This window comes from Brettanomyces nanus, chromosome 3 (assembly GCF_011074865.1).
Source record: "Brettanomyces nanus chromosome 3, complete sequence".
NCBI classification, from domain to species: domain Eukaryota; kingdom Fungi; phylum Ascomycota; class Pichiomycetes; order Pichiales; family Pichiaceae; genus Brettanomyces; species Brettanomyces nanus.
Window position 1 is genome coordinate 969,714 of NC_052376.1, and position 17,467 is coordinate 987,180.

The window sequence follows — 17,467 nt, forward strand, 5'->3', positions numbered from 1 at the left end:
TATTTTTTGCACTTTATCCCGATTTCATTATAGATGATGCATTTGACCTATTACTACTAACTATCTGCCGGAGATGAATACTTTAGAACTCTATAAAGTAATGTTCTATTTGGTATCTCAGTTTCTATTCTTTTTCTTTCCCTTCTTTACTTTGCTTGGAGGAGCAACATGCCCTGTATCATTAACATGCTGGAAAAGCTTATTTCGACTGAAGAAGGACTTACCACAAACAGCACAGACCCAAGAAGATTCACAACCATCAGCAGCACTGGGGGGAGCATGCGAATTGGAACCGGAGCTGGGCTTACTCCTACCTTTCCTCTTACTCTTTCTGCTCTTCTTGTTTCCCGTAGACCAGTCATCATCTGAGTCAGATTCCAGTGTCGTGCCATTGAGAATAGCAGAAAGTTCTTGCAGCTTCATATCTTTCGACCTATTAGAACCTCTTGTCTTTGATTCAGAAGCAGCAGAAGAGGCTTCGTCGCCTGATAGTTGTAATCTAGAGAGGCTTGAATTGTCCAAGTCATCCAAATTCTCATCAACAGCAGCCTCCAAACTATCAGAAATATTAGCAGGCTCCTTAATGGTCTTGTTGCCTTCATCAACGGCTGAATGATCTTTGAGTGCCGATTCATCAACAACGGATTCTTCATCGTCCAACTCCTCTTCAACCATTTCCTCTAGTGCATCATCAAACAGCTCCTCTTCGGTCTCTTCATCTAAAAATCCTTTATCATCAATGCCCAACTCTACTCCTTCCTGTCTCATCTCCCACTTTAGTCTTCTTAATTTCTTGATATGCTTCTTAGATCTTTCATGATCTTTTAATTGCTCTTCACTTTTGAATACCTTGTCACAGACCACACATTCATAAATGTCTCTATTGAAGTCTTCTTCATCAACTTTCTCTCCATTGAGCATATCCTCTTCGTTATAGAGCTTATCCAACTGCTGCTCTATATCTGCCAATTCATCAGCATCAATAGTCTGCCAATCTTGTTCGACATACTCTGAATCTTCCTCCTTTCTCTGCTGTCTCTCTTTTTGAGCTTGCCTTTTCAAGTCCTTCTGCTGCTTTTTGACTCTATCTTTCTCGTACTTCCTCTGAATAATGGGAGTCACACGAGGATCTCTGTGCTTAATATATGATATCCACTTACGAATGATCTCGTTATACTCTTTACGAGCCTGCTGTCTTCTCTTCTTATTTTCTTTCTCCATTAATCGTCTAGTTCTTCTATCAGGTGCCGTAGAGTACCTATACTCATCAAACCAGGTAAACGTCTTGATACTTTGAAAGTTTGTCCATGCCTTGTAAAACAGCCGAACATCATTTCCATATTCAGATCTCGAGTTGCCAAACCTTGGATACATCAACTCACTTGCATCGCATGCATTGGACATAGTGGTATCGTCTTTAAAAGACTGGAACCCTGGTAATCCTTGCTTCTTTCCAGAAGAAACTTCTTCACTCGAAATTCTCGTCACAAGAACATTGATGATTTGATAAAACCCAGACGCTGAGTCATTAAATTTCGTATACATTCCGTCATTGAAGTACTTCTCTATATCTTGAACAGTAGTTCCTGAATAGTATACAGTACTATTATCAGTATCTGCATCATCTCCACTAATATCTTCGGCTTCGGCCAAAACCTGATACTTATGAGAATCATACCATGCTCTTTCCTGCGGATCTGTCAAAGTTTCATACGCCACTCGTATTTCATTGAACAGTATAGCAGCATCATCACTGGAATTTTTATCAGGATGGTACTTGAGAGCTCTCTTTCGGAAACCTTTCTTTAGCTCCGAATCATCGGCAGAGTTTGTAACACCAAGAAGCTCATAGTAGTCTGCCTTCATTTCCAACCAGATGTAAGCAGATGTAGGCAGATATCACCAGCTGTACCCAGATGTAACCAGATATGCTACAGAGAGAAGAGTAAAACTCTTAACTACCCACCACACGCATCCCTACACCACACCAAATGAGAAAATGGAAATTCTTTCTGCGCGGTGGGAAAATAAATATAATCTCGACAACATTGAACAAGGTGTCCTGCTTCGCTTTGTGTCTACTTTGACCTTTAGTTTTATACAGTTTCTATCTCCAAGAATTCAATTGAATAAGATGGTTGTGTTGGCCGGATCAATTTGTACACGTGGTGGCAAACCACTTCTCTCTCGTCAATTTAGAGAGTTGTCTAAAGACCGTGTGACGTCTTTGTTGGCAAACTTCCCTACCCTTTTGTCTGATTCCACGCAGACTCAACATACAAGTGTCGAAGACGAATTTGTTAGATATGTCTATCAACCATTGGAGGAATTTTACGTTGTATTAATGACTAACAAGCACTCGAACATCTTGCAGGACATTGATACTTTGCATTTGTTTGCGCAGACGATCACCTCTATTTTACCTAGTGTTGATGAAAGGGAGATTTTTGACAATTGCTTTGAAATCGCTAATGCTTTCGACGAAATCGTCAATCTTGGCTACAAAGAAAACTTGTCGTTGTCTCAGGTGCTCACTTTCTTGGAGATGGAATCTCACGAGGAGAAGATACAGGAAATCATAGAAAGAAACAAGGAGTTGGAGGCTGCAGAAGAACGTAAGCGTAAGGCTACGGAGATCTTCCTTTCTAACACTGTATCTGAGATTAGAAACAAGGAGATGATGAGAAAGGCAAATATGAATGCTTATGGTGATAATGCGGTACTCATTGGACAGCAGGATTACAGTCAGGCCAATTACAGTCGTCCCTCCGCACAACAACAGCCTCCCGCCCTAGCTGGAAGCGGTATCAGGGCTGCCCCTCCTAGAAAAGGTGGTTTACAACTTGGTAGGAAGGCTTCGGGCTTTGGAGGAAATTCGGATGCTCAGCCATTGCTTGTTGATCCTACTCCTACAGGTATAGGTGCTGCTGCTTCAGCCTCAGCCGTTTCTGTGGCCTCCTCTACAGCTGCAGTCACCGCTGCAAAATCTCAGATTGCTAACAATGGAATCTTGATCATCACAAACGAGAAATTCTCTGCCCAAATTACCAGAGACGGCTCTATAACGTCATCTGAGGTTAAAGGAGATCTTCAGATTCGAATCAACAATACGGATTATGCACACGCCAAGTTGCAACTTTCTTTGAATAAACCGGATGATGTCAACACTCAATTCAAGACGCATCCTAACATTGACAAGGCTCTCTTCCATTCTACTAGTGAGATCGGCATGAAAGATCCTTCCAGGGCATTCCCTAGCAACGATCAGACATTGGGTGTATTGCGTTGGAAGTCTGTGCCGAAATCTAGTGTTGGTGATGCAAATCTTCTCATCCCAATTATGCTAACTACATGGGTTAACAACAACAACGATGGCACCATTGGTCTCACTTTTGAGTATGAAAATCTTTCTTTCAAGTTCATCGACGAGCTGACAATTGTGATACCTGTGGTCAATGCAACCATTGACTCTAGTGACTATGACAACGTTACGTTGGAGTTTGGAGACGATGGCTTACACGTGAAATTAACAGGATTGACGGAGAACCAGGAAGGTTCGCTCACTATTACATGTAAGGATGTTGATGATGAGGAAGCATTGTTCCCTATGGAGCTCGCGTTTGATGTTACGAAGAAACTTGAAGCCGGAGATAAAGCATGTCAAGTGAGCGTCGATGCTGTTACTAATACAAGTAATGATGAGGACCTGCCATATGACATCTATTACCGGGGTGTTAGTGAGGGTTTCTATATTGTGTGAATGCCTTTTTGATTTTTCTATTGAAAGGCTGAAATTTTCTTGGCTGAAAGAATGAAGAATAGAAGAATAAAAAGCTTCGAGGAAAAAAATGGGTTCCTTCCGTTCTCGGGACAGTCTAACAACCCTGAATTAACGATAAATAGTTAGAACAGCTAAGTATATAGAACTTCAAGTATGGGATGAATGCAGAATTAGTAGGTTGTAACTGAGATAATGATTTCGTAAGTGAAGCCATAGACACCTCAGATACACGTCTCTACTTTTCATCCCCTTCGTCCCCGGACACTTTCGGTTAGCCGCGCGAAATGTGGAAAACCATGAGATTATAAAAAGGAACCAACTTCCGGGGTAAAGTGGAGTCAAACCTTAAGTCTTTTCTTTCATTCTCTTGTCATGCTTTCTGCTTTCACCAAACCATTATCTATTAGAATGGCATCGAGAGCCTTTTCTACAACAGCTTGTACAAAGCGTATTGAGACGGATGCTTTTGGAGAGATCGAGGTGCCTGGTGACAAATACTGGGGTGCTCAAACGGAGCGTTCACGCCAGAACTTCAAGATTGGAGGAGAAAAGGCCCGGATGCCCGAGCCTGTCGTCAGATCCTTTGGTATCTTGAAGAAGGCTGCGGCCATTGTCAATACTGAATTAGGTGTTCTAGACCCTAAACTCTCCCAAGCCATTCAACAGGCTGCCACAGAGGTTTCTGAGGGTAAATTGGACGAAGACTTCCCATTGGTTGTTTTCCAGACTGGTTCTGGTACCCAGTCCAATATGAATGCCAACGAGGTTATCTCTAATAGGGCCATTGAAATTCTGGGTGGCCAACTAGGCTCTAAGAAGCCTGTTCACCCCAATGACCACGTGAACATGTCTCAGTCATCTAATGATACATTTCCTACGGTGATGCACATTGCCGCGTTAACTCAGATTTCAAATAACTTGCTTCCAGCTTTACAGGCGCTAAGGGACTCGTTGCAGAGGAAATCTGACGAGTTCGAGCATATCATCAAGATTGGAAGGACCCATTTGCAGGACGCTACTCCTTTGACTTTGGGACAGGAGTTCTCTGGTTATGTTTCTCAGCTAGACAATGGCCTTAGACGTGTCAAGACCGCTTCTGAGTCTCTCAGATATTTAGCCCAAGGTGGTACCGCTGTCGGTACTGGATTGAATACTAGAATCGGATTTGCCGAGAAGATTGCTGAACAGATTACTAAGTTGACTGGGATCCAGTTTTATACTGCACCAAATAAGTTTGAGGCTCTTGCTGCACACGACGCTATCGTTGAGGTGTCTGGTGCCTTAAACACCGTTGCTGCCTCTCTTTTCAAGATCGCCCAGGATATAAGATACTTGGGATCCGGTCCAAGATGCGGTTACCACGAATTATCCTTGCCTGAAAACGAACCCGGTTCGTCCATTATGCCAGGTAAAGTCAACCCTACTCAAAATGAGGCTTTGACTATGGTGTGCACTCAGGTTTTTGGTAACAACTCTACTATTACTTTTGCCGGTGCTTCTGGTCAGTTCGAACTAAACGTTTTCAAGCCAGTTTTGATTGCCAACTTACTTTCCTCTATCAGATTGATCGGTGATGGATGCAATTCATTCCGTGTTCACTGCGTGGATGGTATTAAGGCCAATGAGGATCGTATCAACTACTTAATGCAGCAGTCTTTGATGTTGGTTACTGCTTTGAGTCCTAAGATCGGCTATGATAAAGCCTCCAAGATTGCAAAAAATGCCAACAAGAGGGGACTTACTTTAAAGGAATCTGCTCTCGAACTAGGCTATTTGACCTCTGAGGAATTCGACGACGCCGTTAAACCTGAGGAAATGCTTGGTCCAAAGGCTTAATTGAAAATATTTTACACCACTTGTATAGTTTGTATTTGGCATCTATTAATTTCTATTTGTTGCTAACCCATATCTAGTTCTATTCTGTTACAATATTCGACAAATGCGATCCGACTTATGAGTAACCAACCGGACTTCAGATAGGTCCCGGTAGAGCCACCGCGCTGTTATTCTCTCTACCACGGCCTGCTTCTTCCCACCTCCCCGCAGTTTTTTTCCATCCCGTTTCGTCTCTCGCTCAATTTTCAGAATGCCCAGATTCTATCGCCTTCGTACCTCTCTCTCTTTTGTCGGTCTGAACAAGCTAGTCAACTTGCCGTCTAGTATAGATCTAAATTTGATAGAAATACAGATTGTGCAAATCCGTTCCCCCTATTCATGTTAACCTTTCATCTTCTGGCCAAGAAGCAGTTTAGGTTTGCTGCAAGGATGTGTCCCAGACTGTTGTCCAGAAATGCCTCTTGGCTTTCTGACATCCAAACTCGTGCCGTTCTTGCAAAGGGAAAACCAATATTTAGTTCCCGCAAACTGAACCCTTTAAGGTCTGCCCCTGCCCCTGCCCTAGTTGACATACCTATTCAGAATATGTTCCAAGGAAGAGTGTCCACCGTGTCTGGTCCAGACTCCATGATCAGCCCGTCTTTTTTCACCTCTTCAGACAACCTATTCTACTCTCAAACTCCTCTTCTCATGAGGAGAAGCAACGATCATGACAAAAAAGATGATCAAACCGATACATCCGAAAAGCCAAAGGACAAAGACGATGATATTGACACTTCTGACAAAGAAACTCCTAAATCAAACGATGTCCCTGATTCAAAGCCTACCCCAAAGCCTGCGAAATCTTCCAGAAAAGCTTCAAAGACCTCTCATGTTGCTTCTGCAGGTGCTTCCGGTGCTGCCGGTTCGTCAAACGGCTCGAAAGGCGGTGATTCTGGTGACGGCCCTCGTCCCAAACCGAAGGCTAAGCCTCATAATGTTGTCGAGCTTCCTGAAGTTTACCCTAAAATTATAGCTCTTCCAATATCTCGTCGTCCACTATTTCCTGGATTCTACAAAGCTGTGATCATCTCTGATATAAATGTTATTAAGGCTATAAAGGAGTCCCTTGATCGCCAATATCCGTTTATTGGTTGTTTTCTTTTCAAAGATGAGAACATGGAGAGTGATGTCATTGAATCCAAGGACCAAGTTTACGACACTGGTGTTTTGGCTCAGATTACTTCCAATGTTTACACCAAAGATAGTGAAACTGGTGTTGAGACGTTAACTACTGTTCTTTATCCCCATAAGCGTATTAGAATTGACGAACTGTATCCTCCTCTCACACATTCTGAAAAGGCTATTGTTCCTGAAATTGATGCTAAGACGATCGCTGAGAATGTCGCAAACAAAAGTGCTGACAACAGCAAACAGATTATTGAGGGAATTACAGGTGAAAAGGAAGGTGACGAACCCCAAAAGTCTGTGGAACCTTCAGAGATAATATCAGCCGCAGAGAAGGAAGAGAACTCTAATGACAGTTTGGCATCTCCGGCCGACGAAGAGGACAATCCGACTGTTTTCTTAGAGAAATATCCGATTACTTTGGTTAACGTTTCGAACGTTGAAGATGAAAAGTACGAGAAGAACGATCCGGTGATCAATTCTCTTACTGCTGCAATTTTGGAAGTTTTGAAAGACATGTCTTCTCTCAACAAGTCGTTTAGCGATCAGTTGGCTACTTTCAGTGCTTCATTACACAGCGATATCTTCAACTGCCCCGAGAAATTGGCTGATTTCGCTGCCGCTGTCACTGCGGGAGACCAAAAAGATCTTCAAGAGATTTTAGAGTGCCCAGATGTTGCTAAGAGATTGGAAAAGGCTCTCACAGTACTAAAGAAAGAACTGATGAACAAGGAAATGCAAAAGAAGATTGAAAAGGATATCGAGGAGAGGATGACCAAGCGTCATAGAGAATACCATCTTAACGAACAATTGAAGTGGATCAAGAAGGAGCTTGGAATTGATGATGGACGTGAAAAACTAATTGCCAAGTATAATGAAAGGGCCAAGAAGTTGCACATGCCTCCCGATGTTAAAAAAGCTTATGACGATGAAATCAACAAATTGCAAACCTTGGAACCAATGATGTCCGAGTTCACCGTCACTAGAAACTACTTGGATTGGTTAACGCAGATACCTTGGGGTAAGCAGTCCAAAGATAACTACAGCATTAAAAGAGCCAAAAAAGTTCTAAATGATGATCATTATGGATTGGATGATGTTAAAGACCGTATTCTTGAGTTCATTGCCGTCGGAAAGCTTCTTGATAAGATCAACGGTAAGATTATCTGTTTTGTTGGACCTCCCGGCGTTGGTAAAACGTCTATTGGTAAATCCATTGCCAAAGCATTGAATCGTAAATTTTATAGATTTTCCGTTGGTGGTTTGAGCGATGTTGCAGAGATAAAGGGTCACAGAAGAACTTACGTGGGTGCCATTCCTGGTAGAGTCGTGCAAGCCTTGAAGAAAACTGAGACAGAGAATCCCCTGATTCTTATCGATGAGATTGATAAAATGTCGAGGACCCATAGTGTTAATGGAGGTGATCCTTCTGCTGCATTGCTTGAATTGTTGGATCCTGAGCAAAACAGTGCATTTTTGGATAACTACATGGATGTTCCAGTTGATCTTTCTAAGGTACTTTTTGTTTGTACTGCCAACACATTGAACACCATTCCGTTGCCACTTTTAGATCGTATGGAAGTGATTGAGATTTCTGGCTACATTGAAGATGAGAAGATAAAGATCGCCGAGAAGTACTTGGCACCAGAGGCTAAGAAACACGCCGGTTTGGAGCACGTCAAGGTGGATATTACTGAGGATGCTCTGAAAAGCTTGATCAAAAGTTACTGTCGTGAAAGTGGTGTTCGAAACTTAAAAAAACAGATTGAAAAAATCTACCGTAAGGCTGCCTTAAATGTTGTCGAGACCGTGGGAGATCCAGAGGGAGAAGAGGCAGAATCAGTTGTCGAGGAGAGCCAAGAGAAGGAGATCGAGAAGAGAGAGGCTGCAGAGGCTAAGAAGGAGGCCGACACGGAGGCTGAGATTGAGGCCGAGAAGAACCTCAAAGAAGATCCCGCTACTGTATACGGTAAGAAGACAGCTTCTGAAGTTAAGAAGGACGAGAAAGCAGACGTGCTCTTCAAGTCTCAGAAGCCTGAAAAAGAAGCTGTTGCAAAGAAGATCAGAGATAAAGTTACTAGGATCGTAGTTCCAGACGATTACTCTGTTCAGATCACTCCCGACAACTTGAAGGACTACGTAGGACCACCTGTGTTTATCTCAGACAGGATGTATCAGACAACACCACCGGGTGTGGCCATGGGATTGGCCTGGACCTCGATGGGAGGCTGCGCATTGTATATGGAATCTGTTTTAGAGCATGTTCTTTCCCGGGATTCGCATCCTAAGGTGGAGCGAACAGGTCAGTTGGGTGATGTCATGAAGGAATCTGTGAGTATTGCATACTCTTTTGCCAAAGGCTTCATGGCACGTGAGTTTCCCGAAAACAAGTTTTTCGACAAAGCTCAAATCCATTTACATTGCCCAGAAGGTGCCACTCCAAAGGACGGACCTTCTGCTGGTGTCACAATTACCTCCTCATTCCTTTCGTTGGCATTAAATAGACCGTTAAGGCCTGACGTGGCTATGACGGGTGAGATCACCTTGACAGGTAAAGTGTTGAGGATTGGTGGTTTAAAGGAGAAGACTTTAGCTGCCAAGAGATCTGGCGTTAAGACAATCCTCTTCCCGAAGGACAACGAGGTTGATTGGAAAGAGTTATCAGAAAACGTTCGTGAGGGTTTAACACCAATTCCTGTTGACTGGTATTCAGATGTGTTTAAGGCATTGTTTTCAGTCAGCAAAGAGGAGGGTAACAATGTGTGGAAGAAGGAGTTCGACGACATTAAAGAGGAAGAGGATAAAGAAAGGCAAAGAATTCGTCAATCATGAGTACTGGACGTCTGAACCGATTTTTTTAATTTGTTTTTAGTTCATGTATATACCAGATATGTTAAAAGTGAACGATGGTGTAGTGAAGCGAAAAATTAAAAATTAAGACTAGGAGAAAAAAAAAAGGTGATCGAGCCCACTCAATAGTTTTCACCGCACTTTAATGCTTGTATAATCATCATCAATATGCCTTCCGAAGTGACGAAAACAGAAGTAGAGAGAGATGATGAGCAAGAAGAAGATGAGAATAATATTCAGGAACAAGAGCAGGAACAACAAACTCTTGAAATATACAGAAAAGCGCTAACGTTTAATGTGATAGCCAAATACGACCCTCTTATCAACCAACTCATCCATCTTTCATCGTACTGTGTGGTATACAAATATGAGGAAAATGATTGGAACAAATTAGATTACCAAGGGCCTATAGCATTTTATTCGAGAAGTGCTGCTGAATTATCTGAGGCTACAAAGTTCTCGGTGGAGCAGGTGTTGAAGCAGGACCATTATAAGTATGGCCTCATCATCCTGAATAGAGCTAAGCCTGAAAATTTTACCATTGGGTTTTTGGGCAACGATAATCTTATTGCTGAGGATGCAGGTAAAGGTATGTTTGTTGAGAGTAAAGAGAAGTTAGTGATAGTTCGGGACTTCAAAGGTGATACGTTTGGCCTCTGGTTGTTTGACCCTCAGGACAGAGAATACCTCTACAAGTTTCTGAAATACTGCGTGGATAACTAGACAATCGTCGTTGACCTTTTCTATACTTGGATAATTAATATATTATTACTGTTACAAGGATGTTATGTTCAGTTTTCAGCTTTGACTGCGGCTGCGGTATCTTTCTTTCTTCTTTTGTAGGTCTTTCTCTTTTTCGCAGGAGGCTCATAAGATGCCGCTGGAGGGGCCTTTCCAGCAACGGCCGAATGATCTGTCGTGGTTGACGCTGCTCCTGCTGCTCCTGCTGCTGCTGCCGTAGCCGCTGTCACTGCCGCCTGGGCAGCTAACTGCTTCTTTGTAGGTTTTCTAGGCTTTCTCTTCCTTTCTGCTCTCTTTCTTCCACCCTTTTTACCAGTTTCCATACCAGGGGAACCAGATTTCGAATTGGCACTTGAATTTGATACACTACCGGAGACACTGGCAGCAGCCATCTGCTCCTTATGCCTCTGGCTCATGAACTGCCGCTGGTTCAACATAGCACGCTCTTGCTGTGTCATGAATCCACCAAATCCTGTAGCAGCAGACGCAGTACCAGGCATAGAATTATTTCCCCTTATCATACCCGCTCCCGTTGGAGATATCGAAGCAGTTGAAGCCCCTCCCGCTCCAAGTTGTTGCTTCAGCGAATTGTTCATAGCCTGCTGCTTCAATACGGCCAGCTTCCTACGCCACATCTCAATAAACCGAAGTCTTTCGAAATCTGCTGGTTCATCTCCAAGTTCCTTGCTTGGCTCGGAAATCCTGTTGCTGTGGCGGTACGTTTGGCTCAATATAGTCATCAACTGCTCATATTTAGAATTGGATCTTGACAAATCCTCATGAAGAGGCTTGTATTTGAAATTGTAGCATGTGATTGGCTCTAAAAGGCGCTTACCATTGTCATCGATCTCCCTGGCATCATCTCTATGACAGAAGATAACGGCATCGGTGTCTGTATTGTACTGAGGAGCCATCAGCTCGTAATCTGGTCGCAGTGTCCTATCATAGAGATATGGGTTCAAAATAGGTTGTAAGTTGATACTTCTATCGGCGGCCGTGAGCACCTCACTTTCAAACGTCAGCGCGAAAGTATCGTGAAACTGTTGGGAGTCAGTCTGCATGGCGAGGTCATCATATAGTGCGAGCTGTGTCATTCGTAGAATGGTACGATACTCTTTAGGCTTAAGAGCCGTGGGGGAATTGGCAACATTCGAAGAACTGGTATTAGTGTTAGCGTTGAGCTTAGCATCAGTAGAGCCTGTGATGACCAGGCCATCGTTTTCTGTACCTGTATTATTAGCTGCACTTGCTTTTCCAGATCGGCTTCCCTCTAAAGTAGATTCCTCTATATTTCGATGATCAAAGACCTTCAGAATTAAGCTTCCATCATACATCTGTATACCCCCATCACGAATCACTTCCATAAGTGCCTCAGGAATATCGCCGCGAGCAACGTACTTCAAGAACTCCTTGATTGTAGGAGAATTCTTAGGAATCACAGTATCTTTGTTACCAAATCTGTAGTGATTCTCATGTATATGTAGTTCCAGAGATGCGGGATACTTCTCGTATTTTTTGAGAATCTCTGCATTACTTTCGTAGAACCTTTGGGTTCTAGCCCGTCTTCTGAGCTGCTGCAGCATGAGAGTTTTACGCTGCTGCGGTGTAAGTTTAGCCAGCTGTTCTTGTGTAAGACCCAGGAACGTTCTCTGTGGATGTTGCTGCTGCTGTTGTTGCCGTTGCTGTTGCTGTTGCTGTTGTTGCTGTTGCTGTTGTTGCTGTTGTTGCTGTTGCTGTTGTTGCTGTTGTTGCTGTTGTTGTTGCTGTTGCTGTTGCTGTTGTTGTTGCTGCTGTTGTTGCTGCTGAAACCCAGAAGAGGTCGACTTTTCAGGAATAAGACTTGGCGAAAGATTCTTCCCACCAGGGGCTACATTCCTCCTGGCAGCCTGTTGTACCTGTTGTATCTGCTGTTGCTTCTGTCGTTGTTGTTGCTGCTGCTGCTTGAGATACTGCTGATGCCTCTGAAGTAATACTATATCTTCACGCTTTAACTCGCCAGTGCGAATCATTTGCTGAAGCTTCTGCTGCCGAGTCATGCCAGGACCAGGTTGGATTCGATTTAAAAGATTGATTAGATAAGCTTGCGTGTTGTTTCTTCTTGAGGTTGTATGCTCAATAGCATTAGGCGCGCTAGAACCGGTAGGAGCACCACGACCATCATTACCATTGGAACCGTTAGTACCATTAGTACCATTAGTACCATTAGTACCATTAGTACCATTAGTACCATTAGTACCATTGATACCATTGGTACTATTGGACCCATTGACGATGTTCATTGCTTGAGAGACGGAGGAACGAAGATCCTTTGACAAAACCACTAATCGTGTTTGGTGAAAAGGAAAAAGAACGAGTTATGTCGGAAAAACCAAATCGACTCAAAGACGAGACGGTAGAATGGGCGTCCGAATTCGACCCCACTGACCCAACGACCCGAAAGCTAAAATTTTCAACCGCCGCTCTCTCACGGCGCTCAGCTTCGGTCTTTTTTTAGCCCCCTGCACATTCGATTGATCGCTTATTACATCATCATCTCGTTCATTGGTTTTAAATTTTGTTCTTTCCCCCTCTCTCCCCTTTATTCCCCTTGTTTTTTTCTTATGCCCGTTGCAGACTGACTTTCTAGGGTTGCCACTTATCATTCTTTCTCCATGAACCAACTGTTGAACTTACAGCAGGATGTCGGGAAAGATTCTTCTTCAAATACTTCGCCCTTTACGAGCTCTCCTCAACAAGTTCCTGCCATGAACTTTTCAGGTACTTTCAACAATGACTTTGTCACTACTCCTTCTTCAACTCCATCTTCTTCTTCTTCCTCTTCTCAATCATATCCCTTTAATGCGCCACAGTTTGTTCCTTCTTCGACTTCGTCTTACTTCAAGATCTTTCAGAATCAACTGCAGCCCGGATCATCTCAGCTCAACTATCAATTCCCTCCCTCTACTGCTCCGCTTATTGCCGCTCAGCAACTAAATGCCTCTGAATCTCGACTTTTTCAGTCTCAAGTGACTCCTCAAACTCAGGGATCTCTTGTCAATACAGGCTTCCCTAAAGGCCATCTTGCAAATCTTATTGAGTCTGCTAATCCAGATATTCCTGCTGCCTCCACGGTTACAGCCACCCCTCAACTTTTACCCGATATTGGTACCGCTCCATCCAGAACTGTCTACTTGGGAAACGTCCCTAATTTTATTTCTGCTTACGAACTCTTGAATCATGTTCGCTCCGGCATTGTCGAGTCGGTAAAGATCATTCCTTCGAAGAACTGCGCTTTTGTGTCCTTTTTGGATGAGAATTCAGCAATGCTTTTTCACTCAGATGCCATTTTAAAACGACTTACCATTGGAAACCATGAAATCAAGGTCGGATGGGGTAAATCCACTCCAGTTCAAACCATTGTGGCTTCCTGTGTCACAAGATATCATGCTACGAGAAACGTTTATCTGGGTAATTTACCCGAGGATACTACTGAATCAGAACTAGCCTCTGATCTTGCTGAGTACGGTGAGATTGAAACCGTTAAAGTTCTTTCTGAAAAACGTATCGCTTTCGTTCACTTTACCTCCATAATTGCTGCCATTCGCTGTGTTCAGAGCCTCCCTCTGGTTCCCAAGTATAGAGATCGTAAAGTGTTCTACGGAAAGGATAGATGCGCTTTTATTACTAAGACTCAACAGCATAATGCTGCGCAGTATTTGGGCTTGAATCCGAACTCTGACAACTTTTTGCGTCAGGTGGATCGTGAAATGATTGCCAATGCGTTGGTCCAACAATCGAATGCGGCATCCATGATCGCCACCGCTGCGGGAGGCGTTTCCAATATGGGTAATAGAACTATCTATCTTGGGAACCTTCACCCCGACACCACTATAGAAGAGATCTGCAATGTAGTTCGTGGAGGAATCCTTCAAAATGTTCGTCCCATTCCAGAGCGCCATGTTTGCTTTGTAACCTTCGTGGATCCTATCTCTGCCGCCCAGTTTTACGCTATGTCGTCGCTGCATGGACTTATTATCCATAACAGGAAGATCAAGGTTGGTTGGGGAAAGCATTCAGGTCCGCTTCCAAATTCTCTTAGTCTTGCTGTTGGTAATGGTGCATCCAGAAATATCTATATTGGTGGTCTTGATAAGATTCCAGAGATTTCCTTTACCAGAGAAAAGCTATTTGAAGACTTCAAAGAATTCGGAGAGATCGAACAAATCAATTTCTTTGAAGAACGTCATTGCTGCTTCGTCAATTTTACAAACATCTCGAACGCCTTAAAGGCAATCGACGGGATTCATAACAACCCAGATTATGAAAAATGCAAGATCAATTTTGGTAAAGACCGTTGCGGCAATATTCCACGTCAATTCCAACTGGGAGAACATCATTCCTCTACAAATTCTTCCCATTCTAATAGTAGTGGTTCTGGTTCTGGTTCTGGTTCTGGTTCAGGCTCTGGCTCTGGCTCTGGCTCTGGCTACGGGTCGGGATCAGTTTCCAAACCCGCTAGCTCTACGCCATCCCAACAGTCTTCTTCTACTCTGGATATCTTAAGATACCCACTCTACGCTTCTGATAAACCTCCTCCTTTGCGCCCGCTACACCAGCAATCCCAATTCGGTCTCATGACTCCATCTAGTTCCACTTCAAGTGAACTTCAGAGCCCTCGAAAAGACCTCGACGACGATAGCAGCGATAATGGGTTTGTTAATGATGGTGCTGGTAAATATGGACCTTTGGGAATCATGATGGGAGGTCATCATTAATCCTATGGACCTATTCCTTAAAACTCAGCTTTTTATGTTTCTCTTCACTTCATCTTGCACTTCTTCCATCTTTTCATTTTCTGCTTTCTTCTTGCTTTTTCATCTTGCTCATGCCGTTTATATGCATTCCACTTTCACATATTCATTTTACGTCTATTTTCATTAAATATCTTTGACATTTCGTTTACTCCTTGTATTTTTACTTCACCTGATTTGTTATCTTGATCTAAATCCCGATCTTTTCAATTCAATTTGAGTATTATTATATACCTTTTAGCATTTCTTTAGGCGTCTGCAGTTAATTAGTTAAGGTTATTCTAGACCACAATCGTGGGCTGGGCACTTGTCGAAACTGATGGGAAAATCCAATTTCAAAAGATAACAACTGAAGAAGAAATAGATATCATTGGTAAGGTTCTTGCTGTATTTTCCAAATCTGGTAACGAGTAAGGTAAATATCAGATTGGACAGATTTTTGTATTTTCAAATATGATATGTAGAGTGAAAAGAAAAAAAAAACCTGGATAATCTGATAACGTTGGGTCGACTATAAGTAGATAAGGATATACTGCTTTCTTTTATCCTGTTTTCGGCGTCGAAATGATCACTTGGCTGTTCTATAACAATCTTATTATTCTTATTAACTATTTAAATGTCTCCGATTTTAAGGGCGATGAATTCCGTGTCCAAATGGTTGGATTCTCATGGAGGTGAGAGCAGAGGTATTCATAGGTACTTACCAGAGGAAAGAGCCAATACCAATTTGACAAGGGCCTTCATATCGATCTATGGACTTTGGATATCTGGCTGTGGTGGCCTTACGTCAATGTCCTCATACTTTTTGGGACCTTTACTATTTGGTTTGGGTTACAAAGATACTTTACTATGTGGTATCTTTGGTACTATTTTTGGATGCTTAGTTGCAGCCTATTGTGCCACTATGGGTCCTCGTTCAGGATTACGTCAGATGTGCTCTGCTCGATACCTTTTTGGACCTTATATGGTGAGATTTGTTTCCCTTATTACCATTATTGGTTTTCTTGGTTGGTCGGTAACAAATTCAGTTCTAGGCGGTGAGATCCTTTCAGAGATAAATGGAGGTGGACTCAGCTTAAGCTTGGGGGTTACTATTGTATGCCTAGTCAGCCTTGTGGTGGCAATTTTTGGCATACACTATTTACTGAAGTTCGAGTCTTTGGTTGGGTTGCTTGTTATTATCGTGGTTATGCTTATGTATATTATTGCAGGACCTTATGTCACTCAGTACCACAACCTTCAAAGTCTTCCAGGAACAAATGCTGTCACCAAAATTGGTGCCCGAATCTCATTCTTTAACTTGGCTTACTCTGTCACTGCTACTTGGGGAGGATGTGCTGCTGATTATTATGTGGTTCTTCCAGAGACAGTGACTCAGAGGCGTGTGTTCATCTCCACGTTTTTGGGTATCGCAATTCCAACTTTGTTTGGCGCTGTTATTGGTATGCTCATAGGAAATTCAGCTGTTGGTTATCAGCCTTGGAACGAGGCTTACGAACAAAGCTCCTTAGGTGGTTTGCTCAACGTGATGTTTAGTAGATGGAATGGCTTCGGTAAGTTCTTATTGGTGGTTTTCTGGCTCTCTTTAATAACCAATAACACCATTAATAACTACTCTTCTGCTCTTAGTGTTCAGTTGATAGACGACTTTTTCTTCAAATACTTCCCCAGATGGTTCATAGTGGTGATAATTTTTGTCATTACATTAGTCTGTTCTTTGGTTGGAAGAAACTCGTTCAGTGTCATTCTCTCCAACTTCTTACCTATGCTAGGCTACTGGATAAGTATTTACGCTACGCTCCTTTTGGAGGAGAACGTGATCTTCCGGTCTACGAGACTCGTCAGGTTGTACAGATACGAGTTGTATGGCGATGACAAGTCGCCTGTTGACACTAGCACGACAACGACTGGAATGGCTACGAAGGGTGAAAAACTCGAGGAAACAACGATCAAAGTTCCACGTGACCATGACCATGGCCATGACCACGACCACGACCACGAAGACCCTGCTGCGGAGTATCCTCCTCCTTATTCTACAACGAAGAGTATCCCATACTACAACTTTGAGGTGTGGAACGATAAAAAATACCACACTCATGGTATTGCAGCGTTTATCTCATTCTGTTGTGGAGTTGCTGGTGCCGTGATGGGAATGTACCAGGCATACTACATAGGTCCATTAGCCAAACTTATCGGAGAAGATGCAGCTGATATTGGAACATTCTTGTGCATAGGATTCACCGGATTAATCTATCCAGTTTTTAGATATGCGGAGTTGAAACGGTATGGAAAGTAGTACGTA

The 17,467-nt window shown here is 42.9% G+C and overlaps 8 protein-coding genes across 8 annotated transcripts; 6 read left to right on the plus strand and 2 right to left on the minus strand.

The window, feature by feature from the left end:
• Positions 1–117: 117 nt before the first annotated feature.
• Positions 118–1,866, minus strand: FOA43_003134 (uncharacterized protein; the record flags this gene model as incomplete). The annotated part of the gene is made up of 1 exon (XM_038923410.1): positions 118–1,866. The coding sequence occupies one exon, from the start codon at positions 1,864–1,866 to the stop codon at positions 118–120; it is 1,749 nt and encodes a 582-aa protein (XP_038779338.1).
• A 268-nt stretch (positions 1,867–2,134) lies between these two features.
• On the plus strand, positions 2,135–3,760 carry FOA43_003135 (uncharacterized protein; the record flags this gene model as incomplete). The annotated part of the gene is made up of 1 exon (XM_038923411.1): positions 2,135–3,760. The coding sequence occupies one exon, from the start codon at positions 2,135–2,137 to the stop codon at positions 3,758–3,760; it is 1,626 nt and encodes a 541-aa protein (XP_038779339.1).
• Positions 3,761–4,153: 393 nt separating this feature from the next.
• Positions 4,154–5,617, plus strand: FUM1 (fumarase fum1; the record flags this gene model as incomplete). Its single annotated transcript, XM_038923412.1, has 1 exon — positions 4,154–5,617. One exon carries the CDS (start codon positions 4,154–4,156, stop codon positions 5,615–5,617), a length of 1,464 nt encoding a protein of 487 aa, XP_038779340.1.
• Positions 5,618–5,995: 378 nt separating this feature from the next.
• On the plus strand, positions 5,996–9,616 carry FOA43_003137 (uncharacterized protein; the record flags this gene model as incomplete). Its single annotated transcript, XM_038923413.1, has 1 exon — positions 5,996–9,616. The coding sequence occupies one exon, from the start codon at positions 5,996–5,998 to the stop codon at positions 9,614–9,616; it is 3,621 nt and encodes a 1,206-aa protein (XP_038779341.1).
• Positions 9,617–9,802: 186 nt separating this feature from the next.
• On the plus strand, positions 9,803–10,357 carry FOA43_003138 (uncharacterized protein; the record flags this gene model as incomplete). The annotated part of the gene is made up of 1 exon (XM_038923414.1): positions 9,803–10,357. The coding sequence occupies one exon, from the start codon at positions 9,803–9,805 to the stop codon at positions 10,355–10,357; it is 555 nt and encodes a 184-aa protein (XP_038779342.1).
• A 68-nt stretch (positions 10,358–10,425) lies between these two features.
• Positions 10,426–12,654, minus strand: FOA43_003139 (uncharacterized protein; the record flags this gene model as incomplete). Its single annotated transcript, XM_038923415.1, has 1 exon — positions 10,426–12,654. The coding sequence occupies one exon, from the start codon at positions 12,652–12,654 to the stop codon at positions 10,426–10,428; it is 2,229 nt and encodes a 742-aa protein (XP_038779343.1).
• A 372-nt stretch (positions 12,655–13,026) lies between these two features.
• Positions 13,027–15,129, plus strand: FOA43_003140 (uncharacterized protein; the record flags this gene model as incomplete). Its single annotated transcript, XM_038923416.1, has 1 exon — positions 13,027–15,129. One exon carries the CDS (start codon positions 13,027–13,029, stop codon positions 15,127–15,129), a length of 2,103 nt encoding a protein of 700 aa, XP_038779344.1.
• Positions 15,130–15,781: 652 nt separating this feature from the next.
• Positions 15,782–17,461, plus strand: FOA43_003141 (uncharacterized protein; the record flags this gene model as incomplete). The annotated part of the gene is made up of 1 exon (XM_038923417.1): positions 15,782–17,461. The coding sequence occupies one exon, from the start codon at positions 15,782–15,784 to the stop codon at positions 17,459–17,461; it is 1,680 nt and encodes a 559-aa protein (XP_038779345.1).
• Between the last annotated feature and the right edge of the window lie 6 nt (positions 17,462–17,467).